Below are 15,658 nucleotides of genomic sequence, written 5' to 3' on the forward strand. Positions count from 1 at the left end.
ACAATTAGAGATATGTCTGAGTCATTGTAGTGGTCAACACAGCCACAAGGCCTTCAGAGTCAGAATGCATCCAGAATAACTGGGTATAACCCTCTACCTGTGCCAGGAGCTGGCTCTTGTTACAGTGTTACTGTATGTGTGACAGTGGCGTGTGTGTGACAGTGGTGTGTGCGTTTGGTGTGTGTGTGTGTGACAGTGATGAAGGATTGTCAACTGTCAGTCTCAGGTCCCCAGTACCTAAGCACATGGCTAGGTTAAACCACATGAAGTTTTTAGGGGAATTCACCGTGAAAGGCTGGGGTTTTCCAATCAATCAGAGGTTAGTTATTATTGCTAAAAATGGTCAATTAAATGTTTGACATTTCTCAACCCCTACCAATACTGATAGTCCAGTAGACTGTGTGTCTCTGTGCCATGGACTGTTCAGTAGACTGTGTGTTAACAGTGTGTAGGCTACAAGTACAGTTACAGTAGACTCATCCACATGCAGGCTTCCAGGCGGACCTTGACGACGATGGTCTAGAGGGAGATGCCTCACTGTACAGCTGCTGCTGCTGCCCCCGGCCCCCGGCCTCAGTCTCCCCCAACAGGAATTCCTCCTGGGGGCAGATGATGTTCTCTGGGTGGGGGGGCTCCGGGAAGTCCACTGAACTAAATTCATATGCTGCAAGGATCACTGAAGCTATGTGTGGACCCTAAGAGACAGAGAGGGAGAGGGAGAGAAGGGGAGGGAGAGAGAGAGAGAGAGAGGGAGAGAGAGGGAGAGAGAAGGGGAGGGAGAGAGAGAGAGAAGGGGAGGGAGAGGGGTTGAAAGAGAGGAAGTGGAAAGTGGGAGGTCAGTTGAACATCAACAGCATTGTTGGAATTTATGACTCAATGGAAGCTTTCAGGAAGACCCCTGGCATCATTTGCATTAAAAGAGGGGAGGCTCTTATGGAAATAAATTGTATAAAAAATTGGTGTAGACCTATGCATAATAGTACCTATATGAATGGTCATGACAACTGTATTTTCTTTGTAAAACTACTCCTCTGCCTTTCTTTGTATGATCAAAACATCATTTGCATGGCTTGCCGGTCTTCTCTTTACTTTCCAGCCATTGGTTCCATATGATTCAGATGGGGGATTTACTAATCAGTTCTGAGTAATAAGGGATAAAGGGCAAACGACTGCAGAGAAACCTCCATGTAAAAGATAAGTGAATACAAGCTGCGTGTTGTGGTAAAACAGAGGTGAGGGACAAAGGGGTTGAGGCCTAGAGCAAAAAATGTGTCATAACTCTTTTACTGAAACATCAAAGTCCCGTCACACACACACACGCACGCACACTCACCCACACACACCTGCACCTGTGACAAAGCGCGCCAAAGACAGAAGACTGTGACTTCAGAGAACATCACTAGTGCTTTCCATTCATAGTGTGGTCTGATAACATTTCCTCCCCATGGCCCCTTTGGTGACACTAATAGAACCAATACTGAAATGACGTGGCAGCAACAAAGCGCTGGTCGGTTGACCCATATAAGGGGTGGAATCTGCAGACCTACTGAAGTGTGTATCTGTGATGTGTGTGTGTGTGTGTGTATATCTGTGAAGTGTGTGTGTGTGCATCTGTGAAGTGTGTGTGTGTGTATCTGTGAAGCATGCATCTGTGAAGTGTGTGTGTGCGCATCTGTGAAGTGAGTGTGTGTATCTGTGAAGCATGCATCTGTGAAATGTGTGTAACTGGCACATTGATGCCACATAATGACAATGAAGGGAATGAAAAGGAGAAGAATCTTCATTCAATGAATCTTATTTTATTCCCATGTCCTTTGTGTAAGCAGCCGTCCGTGAGACATACAGAGTAGACTGGTTGCTGATAGGCAGGTGCATGAGCCCAGCATGCCTTTGCTCTGAGGAGCCTCTTTGATATCGTGCCGTCCTGTTTACATTCTTGCTTGTTGTTTATTTACTCTTTTAATTATGCTGCCAGTGAGAGAATGGAGGGAGAGGAGGGTGGAGGAAGGATAGGAGGGTTGAGGAGGGGAGAAGAGGGTGGATGAGGGTGGAGTCCTTCTTTGATGTGTGGTGGCACTGGTGAAAGTTTGGCTGAACAGACTAAGAGCTTATGCTCCCTCAACAAGATCAGACAAGATGGCACTCAATATCACATCTGTCAGAGCTAAGAAAGAGACACTCCTAGACCACACACAAATGCATACGGTAGAAGAGCACACAAACTGACACACCCACAAACACACAGATATGTTTGTTTTACTATCCTTGTAGGGACCAAACACTTGATTCCTATTCAAAATCATATTATCCCTAACCCCTAACCCTAACCTTAACCCCTAACCCTAATTGTAACCCTAACCGCTAAGCCTAAAATAGCTTTTTTCTTGTGGGGGCGGGAAACAATTTCCTTGTTTTACTATCCTTGTGAGGCCTTCTGGTCCCCACAAGGATAGTAAAACAAAAAACACACACACTTTGAAACCCATCAACGAAAGCACACATTCTGTCCACACACGTATCAAAATACAAAACAGACATGCTCATACAGTTCTCAGAAATTAGCAAACTTAAAAACAGGGCGTTTCATAAATTACCCATACAACTAACCTTTTAACGGTTATAGCAAGGGAAGCTCTGAAAAGGGGTGCCAGTGTTGGTGAGGACATACTGTACGTAGGAGTGGTGAGCTTAGTGACGCATGTTCTACTCCACTCACAGGGCAGTCCATCATTACACAATATTACGCCATGGCATGCATATTTTCTCTCTCTCTCGTTAGGTAGGGCAAGAATTACATTAGGAACCAGGACAGCAAGGACAGGATAGAGCTGTGCAGTGAAGCAACAGCCTGTACATTCAGCAAGGAGAAATGTGTGTGTGGGTGTGTGTGTGTGTGTGTGTGTGTGTGTGTGTGTGTGTGTGTGTGTGTACACTAAGGATGGAGAAATGTTCTTACTATGGTCTTCTCTGGGGCAGGTGCACTCCCCTGCATGACTCAATACCCTATCACTCATCTAGGATGTTGACTGAGAGAGAACACTTCTGGCGTGGGTTTCTAATTTTGATTCACTATAATCCTATAATTTTTTTAAATTTCACTTTATTAGCTAGCTGCGATCAAGTGGCTATAGTGGCTAACCACTGCACTGAGGCTAGGTAACACAGTCACCACCGATAAATCCATGATAATTGAACATCAATAAGCATTTCTCAACGGCTGGCCATGCTTTCCTCCTGGCTACCCCAACCCTGGCCAACAGCTCCGTCCCCACGCAGCTACTTGCCCGAGCCTCCCCAGCTTCTCCTTCTCCCAAATCCAGATAGCAGATGTTCTGAAAGAGCTGCAAAACCTGGACCCGTACAAATCAGCTGGGCTATATATAGACCTATATCCATCCGGCCCTGCCTATCTAAAGTCTTCGAAAGCCAAGTTAATAAACAGATCACTGACCATTTCGAATCCCACCGTACCTTCTCCGCTGTGCAATCCGGTTTCCGAGTTGGTCACGGGTGCACCACAGCCACGCTCAAGGTACTAAACGATATCATATCCGCCATCGATAAAGACAGAACTGTGCAGCTGTCTTCATCGACCAGGCCAAGGCTTTCAACTCTGTCAATCACCGTATTTTTATCGGCAGACTCAACAGCCTTGGTTTCTCAAATGACTGCCTCGCCTGGTTCACCAACTACTTCGCAGAGTTCAGTGTGTCAAAGCGGAGGGCCTGTTGTCCGGACCTCAGTCTCTATGGGGGTACCACGGGGTTCAATTCTTGGGCGACTCTTTTCTCTGTATATATCAATGATGTCGCTCTTGCTGCGGGTGATTCCCTGATCCACCTCTACGCAGACAACACCATTCTGTATACTTCTGGCCCTTCTTTGGACACTGTTAACTAACCTCCAGACGAGCTTCAATGCCATACAACACTCCTTCCGTGGCCTCCAAATGCTCTTAAACGCTAGTAGAACAAAATGCATGCTTTTCAACCGTTCGCTGCCCGCACCCGCCCACCCGACTAGCATCACTACCCTGGACAGTTCTGACCTAGAATATGTGGACAAATACCTAGGTGTCTGGCTAGACTGTTAACTTCTTGATGCACCCATCCCGTTAGCAGGATCATTTTCGTCAACATCCGCTGAATTGCAGAGCACCAAATTCAAATTAAATTACTAAATATATTTAATTTTCATGAAATCACAAGTGCAGTATAGCAAAACACAGCGTAGCTTGTTGTTAATCCACCTGGCGTGTCAGATTTCAAAAAAGCTTTCCGCGAAAGCATACCAAGCGTTTATGTAAGGACATCTCTCTCAGCAGACAAAACATTACAAACAGCTAGCAGCCAAGTAGATTGGTCACGAAAGTCAGAAAAGCAATAAAATGAATCGCTTACCTTTGATGTTCTTCGGATGTTTGTACTCACGAGACTCCCAGTTACACAATACATTTTCCTTTTGTTCCATAAAGATTATTTTTATATTCAAAATACCTCCATTTGGTTGACGCGTTATGTTCAGAAATCCATAGGCTCGAGCGGTCACGGCAGGGCAGACGAAAATTCCAAATAGTATCCGTAACGTTCAAAGAAACATGTCAAACGTTTTTTATAATCAATCCTCAGGTTGTTTTTACAATATATAATCGATAATATTTCAACTGGACTGTAGGTTCTTCAATAGGAGAGAGAGTGAAAATGTCTGCTCCAAGCTGTTGCGCATGCAAAACACTGATGGCACCAATGACGCGATGTGATCTTTCTCGCTAATTTTTCAAAATAAAAGCCTGAAACTATGTCTAAAGACTGTTCACACCATGTGGAAGCCATAGGAAAAGGAATCTGGTTGATATCCCTTTAAAAATGGAGTGAAGGCAGGCAATGGAACAGAGAGCTTTCAAGAAAAACAGCACTTCCGGGTTGGATTTTCCTCAGGTTTCTGCCTGCAATTTCAGTTCTGTTATACTCACAGACAATATTCTGACAGTTTTTGAAACTTTAGAGTGTTTTCTATCCTAATCTGACAATTATATGCATATTCTAGATTCTGGGCCTGAGAAATAGGCAGTTTCATTTGGGTAAATTTTTCATCCGAACATCAAAATACTGCCCCCTACACTCAACAGGTTAACTCTCCTTCCAGACTCATATTAAACATCTCCAATCCAATCTAGAATCAGCTTTCTATTTTGCAACAAAGCCTCCTTCACTCACGCTGCCAAGTTTACACTAGTAAAACTTGACTATCCTACCGATCCTCGACTTCGGCGATGTCATCTACAAAATAGCTTCCAATACTCTACTAAGCAAACTGGATGCAGTCTATCACAGTGCCATCAGTTTTGTTACCAAAGCCCCTTATACCACCCACCACTGCGACCTGTGTGCTCTAGTCGGCTGGCCATCGCTACATATTCGCCGCCAGACCCACTAGCTCCAGGTCATCTATAAGTCTATGCTAGGTAAAGCTCCGCCTTATCTCAGCTCACTGGTCAATATAACAACACCCACCCGTAGCACGCGCTCCAGCAGGTATATTTCACTGGTCATCCCCAAAGCCAACACCTCCTTTGGCCGCCTTTCCTTCCAGTTCTCTGCTGCCAATAACTGGAACGAATTTCAAAAATCCCTGAAGCTGGAGACTTACAGTGCCTTGCGAAAGTATTCGGCCCCCTTGAACTTTGCGACCTTTTGCCACATTTCAGGCTTCAAACATAAAGATATAAAACTGTATTTTTTTGTGAAGAATCAACAACAAGTGGGACACAATCATGACGTGGAACGACATTTATTGGATATTTCAAACTTTTTTAACAAATCAAAAACTGAAAAATTGGGCGTGCAAAATTATTCAGCCCCTTTACTTTCAGTGCAGCAAACTCTCTCCAGAAGTTCAGTGAGGATCTCTGAATGATCCAATGTTGACCTAAATTACTAATGATGATAAATACAATCCACCTGTGTGTAATCAAGTCTCCGTATAAATGCACCTGCACTGTGATAGTCTCAGAGGTCCGTTAAAAGCGCAGAGAGCATCATGAAGAACAAGGAACACACCAGGCAGGTCCGAGATACTGTTGTGAAGAAGTTTAAAGCCGGATTTGGATACAAAAAGATTTCCCAAGCTTTAAACATCCCAAGGAGCACTGTGCAAGCGATAATATTGAAATGGAAGGAGTATCAGACCACTGCAAATCTACCAAGACCTGGCCGTCCCTCTAAACTTTCAGCTCATACAAGGAGAAGACTGATCAGAGATGCAGCCAAGAGGCCCATGATCACTCTGGATGAACTGCAGAGATCTACAGCTGAGGTGGGAGACTCTGTCCATAGGACAACAATCAGTCGCATATTGCAAAAATCTGGCCTTTATGGAAGAGTGGCAAGAAGAAAGCCATTTCTTAAAGATATCCATAAAAAGTGTCGTTTAAAGTTTGCCACAAGCCACCTGGGAGACACACCAAACATGTGGAAGAAGGTGCTCTGGTCAGATGAAACCAAAATTGAACTTTTTGGCAACAATGCAAGACGTTATGTTTGGCGTAAAAGCAACACAGCTCATCACCCTGAACACACCATCCCCACAAACATGGTGGTGGCAGCATCATGGTTTGGGCCTGCTTTTCTTCAGCAGGGACAGGGAAGATGGTTACAATTGATGGGAAGATGGATGGAGCCAAATACAGGACCATTCTGGAAGAAAACCTGATGGAGTCTGCAAAAGACCTGAGACTGGGACGGAGATTTGTCTTCCAACAAGACAATGATCCAAAACATAAAGCAAAATCTACAATGGAATGGTTCAAAAATAAACATATCCAGGTGTTAGAATGGCCAAGTCAAAGTCCAGACCTGAATCCAATCGAGAATCTGTGGAAAGAACTGAAAACTGCTGTTCACAAATGCTCTCCATCCAACCTCACTGAGCTCGAGCTGTTTTGCAAGGAGGAATGGGAAAAAATGTCAGTCTCTCGATGTGCAAAACTGATAGAGACATACCCCAAGCGACTTACAGCTGTAATCGCAGCAAAAGGTGGCGCTACAAAGTATTAACTTAAGGGGGCTGAATAATTTTGCACGCCCAATTTTTCAGTTTTTGAAAAAAGTTTGAAATATCCAATAAATGTCGTTCCACTTCATGATTGTGTCCCACTTGTTGTTGATTCTTCACAAAAAAATACAGTTTTATATCTTTATGTTTGAAGCCTGAAATGTGGCAAAAGGTCGCAAAGTTCAAGGGGGCCGAATACTTTCGCAAGGCACTGTATGTTTCCCTCACTAACTTTAAACATTAGCTATCTGAGCAGCGAACCGATCGCTGCAGCTGTACATAGTCCATCTGTAGATAGCCAACCCAATCTACCTACCTCATCACCATATTGTTTTTATTTACCTTTCTGCTCTTTTGCACACCAGTATTTCTACTTGCACATCATCATCTGCACATCTATCACTCCAGTGTTAATATGCTAAATTGTAATTACTCCGCTACTATGGCCTATTTATTGCCTTACCTCCTCACGCCATTTGCACACACTGTATATAGACTTAATTTTTTTCTATTGTGTTATTGACTGTACGCTTGTTTATTCCATGTGTAACTCTGTGTTGTTGTTTGTGTCGCACTGCTTTGCTTTATCTTGGCCAGGTCGCAGTTGTAAATGAGAACTTGTTCTCAACTAGCCTACCTGGTTAAATAAAGGTAATTAAAAATAAAAAAAAATTACTCAGAAGCTTCACTGGATACTGCAATATCCCCAAAACACAACACAGGAAACTTCCAAGACTGTCGAGTCTACTGTAAGCCTACTCCTGTAAACCTACTCCTTCACTGACATTTTCAACCTCTCCCTGACAGAGTCTGTAATACCTACATGTTTCAAGCAGACCTTCATAGTCCTTGTGCTCAAGGAAGCAAAGCAGCACTCAGGTCGGTAGCCATGAAGTGCATTGAAAGGCTGGTCGTGGCTCACATCAACAGCATCCTTCCGGATACCCTAGACATACTCCAATTTGCATACCGCCCCAACAGATCCACAGATGATGCAGTCTCAATCGCACTCCACACTGCCCTTTCCCACCTGGACAAAAGGAACACCTATGTGAGAATTCTGTTCATTGACTACAGCGCAACGTTCAACACCATAGCACCCACGAAGCTCATCACTAAGCTAAGGACCCTGGGACTAAATACCTCCCTCTGCAACTGGATCCTGGACCAAAAGGCCCCTTAACAGATTCTATCCCCAAGCCATAAGTCTGCTGAACAATTAATCAAATGGCCACCAGACTATTTACATTGACAACCCCCCCTCTCCATTTGTTTTGTACACTGCTGCTACTCACTATTTATTATCTATGCATAGTCAATTCATCCCTACCTACATGTACAAATTACCTTATTGACTCAGCACCGGTACCCCCTGCATATAGCCTCGTTATTGTTATTGTGTTACTTTTTATTATTTTTTACTTTAGTTTATTTGGTAAATATTTTCTTAAACTTCTTCTTGAACTGCACTGTTGGTTAACTTCTTCGATATAGGGGGCGCTCTTTTAATTTTTGGATGAAAAACATTCCCGTTTTAAACAAGATATTTTGTCACAAAAAGATGCATATGCATATAATTGACAGCTTTGGAAAGAAAACACTCTGACGTTTCCAAAACTGCAAAGTTAGTGAGTGCCACAGAACTGATGTTACAGGCGAAACCCAGATAAAAATCCAATCAGGAAGTGACGCATTTTTTGAAACCGCCTCATTCCAATGACTCCTTATATGGCTGTGGAGGAGCTAGGAGTCAGCTTACGTTTTCCACGTTTTCCCCAAGGTGTCTGCAGCATTGTGACGTATTTGTAGGCATATCATTGGAAGATTGACCATAAGAGACTACATCTACCAGGTGGTCGCTTGGTGTCCTCCGTCGCAATTATTGCGTGATCTCCAGCTGCAGTATTTTTCCGTTTGCCTTTGACGAGAAACCGACTGCCAGGAATGATTTTTAATCGAATAGAATTGTGAAAAACCCCTTGAGGATTGATTCTAAACAACGTTTGCCATGTTTCTGTCGATATTATGGAGCTAATTTGGAAAAAAGTTTGGCGTTGTGTTGACTGCATTTTCGTTTTTTTTTTCTTAGCCAAACGTGATGAACAAAACGAAGCTATTTCTCTTACACAAATAATCTTTTTGGAAAAAATGAACATTTGCTATCTAACTGAGAGTCTCGTCATTGAAAACATCCGAAGTTCTTCAAAGGTAAATTATTTTATTTGAATGCTTTTCTTGTTTTTGTGAAAATGTTGCCTGCTGAATGCTAGGCTTAATGCTATGCTAGGCTATCAATACTCTTACACAAATGCATGTGTAGCTTTGGTTAAAGCATATTTTGAAAATCTGAGATGACAGTGTTGTTAACAAAAGGCTAAGCTTGTGTTTCAATATATCAATATATTTATTTAATTTCATTTGCAATTTTCATGAATAGGAAACGTTGCGTTATGGTAATGAGCTTGAGGCTATAATTACGCTCCCGGATACGGGATTGCTCGACGCTAGAGGTTAAGGGCTTGTAAGAAAGCATTTCACAGTAAGGTCTACACTTGAGGTATTCGGCGCATGTGACAAATAGACAGGCAGGTTAATAGTTTATTTCCACTAATTGGTCTTTTGACCAATCACATTAGACCTTTTCACTCCAGCACTTTTTCAGAGCTGATCTTATTGGTCAAAAGACCAATTAGGGAAGAAAAGATCAGAATTGGCCTGCCTGTCTAAACTCTCATTGCTGAAAGGGTCATTTTAAGGCATTGGAAAAGGAGCAGCCACCCTCATTTTCAGAAGTGGTCAATGAATACTGTACATTTTCTTAAACTATTGCAAATGGAAATAGAAATTCAAAGGAATACGAAACGATATGGGTAAAGTTTGAAGCTTCTGTCGTCGAAGGAATGAAAACAGGGGGAAATGTACTGTATGTCAATTATAATACAGTATGTAATTAATAATCAAATCAAATTGTATTGTATTTGTCACATGTGGTGTAGACTTTACCGTGAAATGCTTACTTGCCCTTCCCAATGATGCAGAGTAAAACATTTATAATAATAGTAACACAAGATGAATAAAACACACAAGAATTAAGCTATATACAGGGAGTACCAGTACCAGAAAATGTGCAGGGGTATGAGGTATTATGAGGTATAATCATGGCCTCTAAACCTCCAAGCTGCATACTGTACCCTATTCCAACTAAACTACTGAAAGAGCTGCTTCCTGTGCTTGGCTCTCCTATGTTGAACATAATAAACGGCTCTCTATCCACCGGATGTGTACCAAACTCACTAAAAGTGGCAGTAATAAAGCCTCTCTTGAAAAAGCCCAACCTTGACCCAGAAAATATAAAAAACTATCGGCCTATATCAAATCTTCCATTCCTCTCAGACATTTTAGAAAAGGCTGTTGCGCAGCAACTCACTGCCTTCCTGAAGACCAACAATGTATATGAAATGCTACAGTCTGGTTTTAGACCCCATCATAGCACTGAGACTGCACTTGTGAAGGTGGTAAATGACCTTTTAATGACATCAGACTGAGGCTTTGCATCTGTCCTCGTGCTCTTAGACCTTAGTGCTGCTTTTGATACCATCGATCACCACATTCTTTTGGAGAGATTGGAAACCCAAATTGGTTTACACGGACAAGTTCTGGCCTGGTTCAGATCTTATCTGTCGGAAAGATATCAGTTTGTCTCTGTGAATGGTTTGTCCTCTGACAAATCAACTGTAAATTTTGGTGTTCCTCAAGGTTCCATTTTAGGACCACTATTGTTTTCACTATATATTTTACCTCTTGGGGATGTCATTCGAAAACATAATGTTAACTTTCACTGCTATGCGGATGACACACAGCTGTACATTTCAATGAAACATTGTGAAGCCCCAAAATTGTCCTCGCTAGAAGCCTGTGTTTTGAAAACACGGCTACCCACTAAACACTGGGTGCTTAAAACAAAATGCCCCAGATACGGGGAACGAAAATATAACATATACACTAACATACAACAGCACGTTCGTCTCTAACCAACACCAGGGTTACAATATTCAATCCCGCACAAAGAAACGGGCGGGTCGGCTGACTAATAAAGCCCAACTAATTACAAACTTAAAACAGGTGCTACCAATAAACATATAAGGAGGGGGAGGAAAGAAATCAGTGGCAGCTAGTAGACCTGCGACGACGACCGCCGAGCGCCACCCGAACGGGAAGGGGGGCCACCTTCGGTCGGACTCGTGACAAGATTAGACTACTGCAATGCTCTACCTTCTGGCTACCCGGATAAAGCACTAAATAAACTTCAGTCAGTGCTAAATACGGCTGCTAGAATCCTGACTAGAACCCAAAAGTTTGATCATATTACTCCGGTGCTAGCCTCCCTACACTGGCTTCCTGTCAAGGCAAGGGCTGATTTCAAGGTTTTACTGCTAACCTACAAAGCATTACTTGGTCCTGCCGTACATACCTACTCGTACGCTACGGTCACAAGACGCAGGCCTCCTAATTGTCCCTAGAATTTCTAAGCAAACAGCTGGAGGCAGGGCTTTCTCCTATAGAGCTCCATTTTTATGGAATGGTCTGCCTACCCATGTCAGAGACGTAAACTCGGTCTCAACCTTTAAGTCTTTACTGAAGACTTATCTCTTCAGTGGGTCATATGATTGAGTGTAGTCTGGCCCAGGAGTGTGAAGGTGAACGGAAAGGCTCTGGAGCAACGAACCGCCCTTGCTGTCTCTGCCTGGCCGGTTCCCCTCTTTCCACTGGGATTCTCTGCCTCTAACCCTATTACAGGGGCTGAGTCACTGGTTTACTGGTGCTCTTTCATGCCGTCCCTAGGAGGGGTGCGTCACTTGAGTGGGTTGAGTCACTGATGTGATCTTCCTGTCTGGGTTGGCGCTCCCCCCTTGGGTTGTGCCGTGGCAGAGATTTTTGTGGGCTATAGTCGGCCTTGTCTCAGGATGGTAAGTTGGTGGTTGAAGATATCCCTCTTGTGGTGTGGGGGCTGTGCTTTGGCAAAGTGGGTGGGGTTATATCCTTCCTGTTTGGCCCTGTCCGGGGGTATCATCGGATGGGGCCACAGTGTCTCCTGACCCCTCCGGTCTCAGCCTCCAGAATATATGTTGCAGTAGTTTGTGTCGGGGGGCTAGGGTCAGTTTGTTATATCTGGAGTACTTCTCCTGTCTTATCCGGTGTCCTGTGTGAATTTAAGTATGCTGCCTCTAATTCTCTCTTTCTTTCTCTCTCTCTGAGGACCTGAGCCTTAGGACCATGCCTCAGGACTACCTGGCATGATGACTCCTTGCTGTCCCCAGTCCACCTGGCCGTGCTGCTGCTCCAGTTTCAACTGTTCTGCCTGTGATTATTATTATTTGACCATGATGGTAATTTATGAACATTTGAACATCTTGGCCATGTTCTGTTATAATCTCCACCCGGCACAGCCAAAAGAGGACTGGCCACCCCTCATAGCATGGTTCCTCTCTAGGTTTCTTCCTAGGTTTTGGCCTTTCTAGGGAGTTTTTCCTAGCCACCGTGCTTCTACACCTGCATTGCTTGCTGTTTGGGGTTTTAGGCTGGGATTCTGTACAGCACTTTGAGATATCAGCTGATGTACGAAGGGCTATATAAATACATTTGATTTGATTTGATTTGATAATGATAAACTGAATTGCTGGCCTATTTATTTGTTTCCCATATATGCAACATTCTTGTGTTTTAGTTTTTTGAGGATGAAATTATGTGATATGTAAACAAAGGAAAGTATAGAAATGTGCCTTTATTAGTCGAAAATGTGATTTAGACCTGGATGAGAGAGAACAATGTTTTGTCATGTGTTTATATACTGTATAGTGTGTTTGGTTGTTGATTGAGTGTGATATGTTGTAAATAAATAATTGTTATGACAAATTTAATTAAATACATTTTTTTTTAAAGACTCCAAGCTTCTTGGCAGGAACTGGGAACACACTGCCCTGACACACAGGCAGACTCCCACTACAACAGAGTAGACTGCTTGTCTGAGTGTTTGTCCAACACTTAATTTCTCTGGCTCTCTGGTGTGTTTACAAAACACACACACACACGGTCAGAGAATGGCAGGAGAGACCTACATGTGTGCAACTGCCTGCCTGTTCCCATTCTCCCACACGCACAGAGCGCTTGGTCACTGCTTCTCATCTTACACACACACCTACAAGTACACACACAAAACACAGACACACACACAGACAAACACAGACAAGTCTTTTCATGTTGTCCTGATGAGTCATGGCTAATCTTGAGCCCAACCCTAAACAGGCAGATAGCAGCCTCTGTATCTTGTCCACGTCACTAAGGTGAGAGAGGATACTGGTAAGGTGAACAGGACACAAGCAAAAGAGACAGGCTTAGAACTGGAGGGAGGTTGACACTGAGTATATGTTAGGAGTTAAGCTGGCAGTGACATGATACTGTATGACTAGTAGTTAAACCTGTCACTCTTTTCATGACTCTGCCAATGGAATGAATGCTTGTACTTGGGATGTCTCAAATTAATTCAAAGGAACAAAGGAATTAAAGGTCAGAACGTGACAGTACCACACCCCCCCCCCCCCCCCCCCCCAAAGGTGCGGACTCCGGCCGCGAAACCTGAACCTATAGGGGAGGGTCTGGGTGGGCGTCTGTCCACGGTGGCGGCTCTGGCGCGGGACGTGGACCCCACTTCCCCACAGTTTTTGTCCGCCTCCTCAACCGCCCCCGTGGCCTCTTATGAGCGGCGACCCTCGCCGACCTCCGACTGGGGATCCTAGCCATGGGCCCCAAATGGACGGGAGATTCCGGCAGTGCCGGACGGACGGGAGACCGGACAGGCGGGAGACTCTGGCAGCGCCGGACAGGCGGGACACTCCGGCCATGCCGGACAGGCGGGAGACTCCGGCAGCTCCGGAGTGAAGGGCGATTCTGGCATCGCCTGGCTGACTGACGGCTCAGGACAGACTGGCGGCTCTGATGGCTCAGGACAGACTGGCGGCTCTGACGGCTCAGGACAGACGGGAGACTCTAGCAGCTCAGGACAGACTGGCGGCTCTGATAGCACAGGACAGACTGGTGGCTCTGACAGCTCAGGACAGACGGGAGACTCTAGCAGCTCAGGACAGACGGGAGACTCTGGTGGCTCAGGATCAGACGGGAGCCTCTGGCGGCTCAGGATCAGATGGGAGACTCTAGCAGCGCTGGGCAGGAGGAAGGCTCTGGCAGCACTGGACAGGCGGGAGCACCTGTAGGGATGAGACGGAGAGACAGCCTGGTGCGGGGGGCTGCCACCGGAGGGCTGGTGCGTGGAGGTGGCACTGGATAGACCAGACCGTGCAGGCGCACTGGAGCTCTTGAGCACCGAGCCTGCCCAACCTTACCTGGTTGAATGCTCCCGGTAGCCAGGTCAGTGCGGCGAGGTGGAATAGCCCGCACTGGGCTGTGCTGGCAAACCGGGGACAGCATGCGTAAGGCTGGTGCCATGTACGCCGGCCCGAGGAGACGCACTGGAGACCAGATGCGTAAAGCCGGCTTGATGGGACCTGGCTCGATGCCCACTCTAGCCCGGCCAATACGAGGAGCTGGAATGTACCGCACCGGGCTATGCACACGCACTGGGGAGACTGTGCGCTCCACAGCTTAACAAGGTGCCTGCCCGGTCCCTCTCTCTCTCTGGTAAGCACGGGAAGTTGGCGCAGATCTCCTACCTGGCTTCACCACACTCCCCGTGTTCCCCCACCAATACATTTTTGGGGCTGCCTCTCGGGCTTCCAGTCACTCTGCCGTGCTGCCTCCTCATACCGGCGCCTCTCTGCTTTCACTGCCTCCAGCTCTGCTTTGGGGCGGCGATATTCCCCTGGCTGTGCCCAGGGTCCTTCGCCGTCCAGAATCTCCTCCCAAGTCCATGAGTCCTGTGTTCTTTGCCGCTGCTGCTGCTGGCCGTTACCACGCTGCTTGGTCCATTGTTGTTGGGTTATTCTGTCACGATCGTCGTAAGAAGCGGACCAAAGCGCAGCGTGGTGTGAACGCATAGTTTAATGGATGACGAAAAACACGAAGTACACTGAACAAACTAACAAAACAACAAACGAACGTGACTGCTAATGAACACTGTGCTAACATGCAACATAACATAGACAATAACCCACGAAATACCCAAAGAAGATGGCTGCCTAAATAGGGTTCCCAATCAGAGACAATGATAAACACCTGCCTCTAATTGCGAACCAATCTAGGCAACCATAGACCTACATAAACACCTAGAATGGTGAACAACCCCATAAATCTACAAAACCCCTAGACAGTACAAAAACCTTAGATGAGACAAAAACACACATACCACCCTCGTCACACCCTGACCTAACCAAAATATATAAAGAAAACAAAAGAATACTCAGGGCGTGACAGTACTTTGGATGAAGCATGGGGTTTGGCCATCTGCATTTATCCCCTTGGCCACAACATCCTGATTGTTGTTATAAATTAATATTATAAATTATTATTATGCACTCAAAAAATATATATTTTTTGGTTCCAATTACAAAGTATGTCATTGCCTTTTTAAGAAGCCATTGCCTCTTTAAGAGCT

General features: G+C 45.0%; 1 protein-coding gene across 1 annotated transcript in view; it reads right to left on the reverse strand.

Annotated features, from left to right (window-relative positions):
- The window catches only part of LOC110537479 (vacuole membrane protein 1-like), a 37,388-nt gene that overhangs the window by 235 nt on the left and 21,495 nt on the right, over positions 1-15,658 (reverse strand). The window contains exon 2 of the mRNA XM_036937419.1: positions 1-695. This exon is cut by the window's left edge and continues 235 nt beyond it. Within this exon, the coding sequence (XP_036793314.1) occupies positions 477-695 (219 nt within the window). The 3' untranslated portion in view covers positions 1-476. The remainder of the gene's footprint in view (positions 696-15,658) is intronic.

Source organism: Oncorhynchus mykiss, chromosome 12 (assembly GCF_013265735.2).
Source record: "Oncorhynchus mykiss isolate Arlee chromosome 12, USDA_OmykA_1.1, whole genome shotgun sequence".
NCBI lineage: Eukaryota > Metazoa > Chordata > Actinopteri > Salmoniformes > Salmonidae > Oncorhynchus > Oncorhynchus mykiss.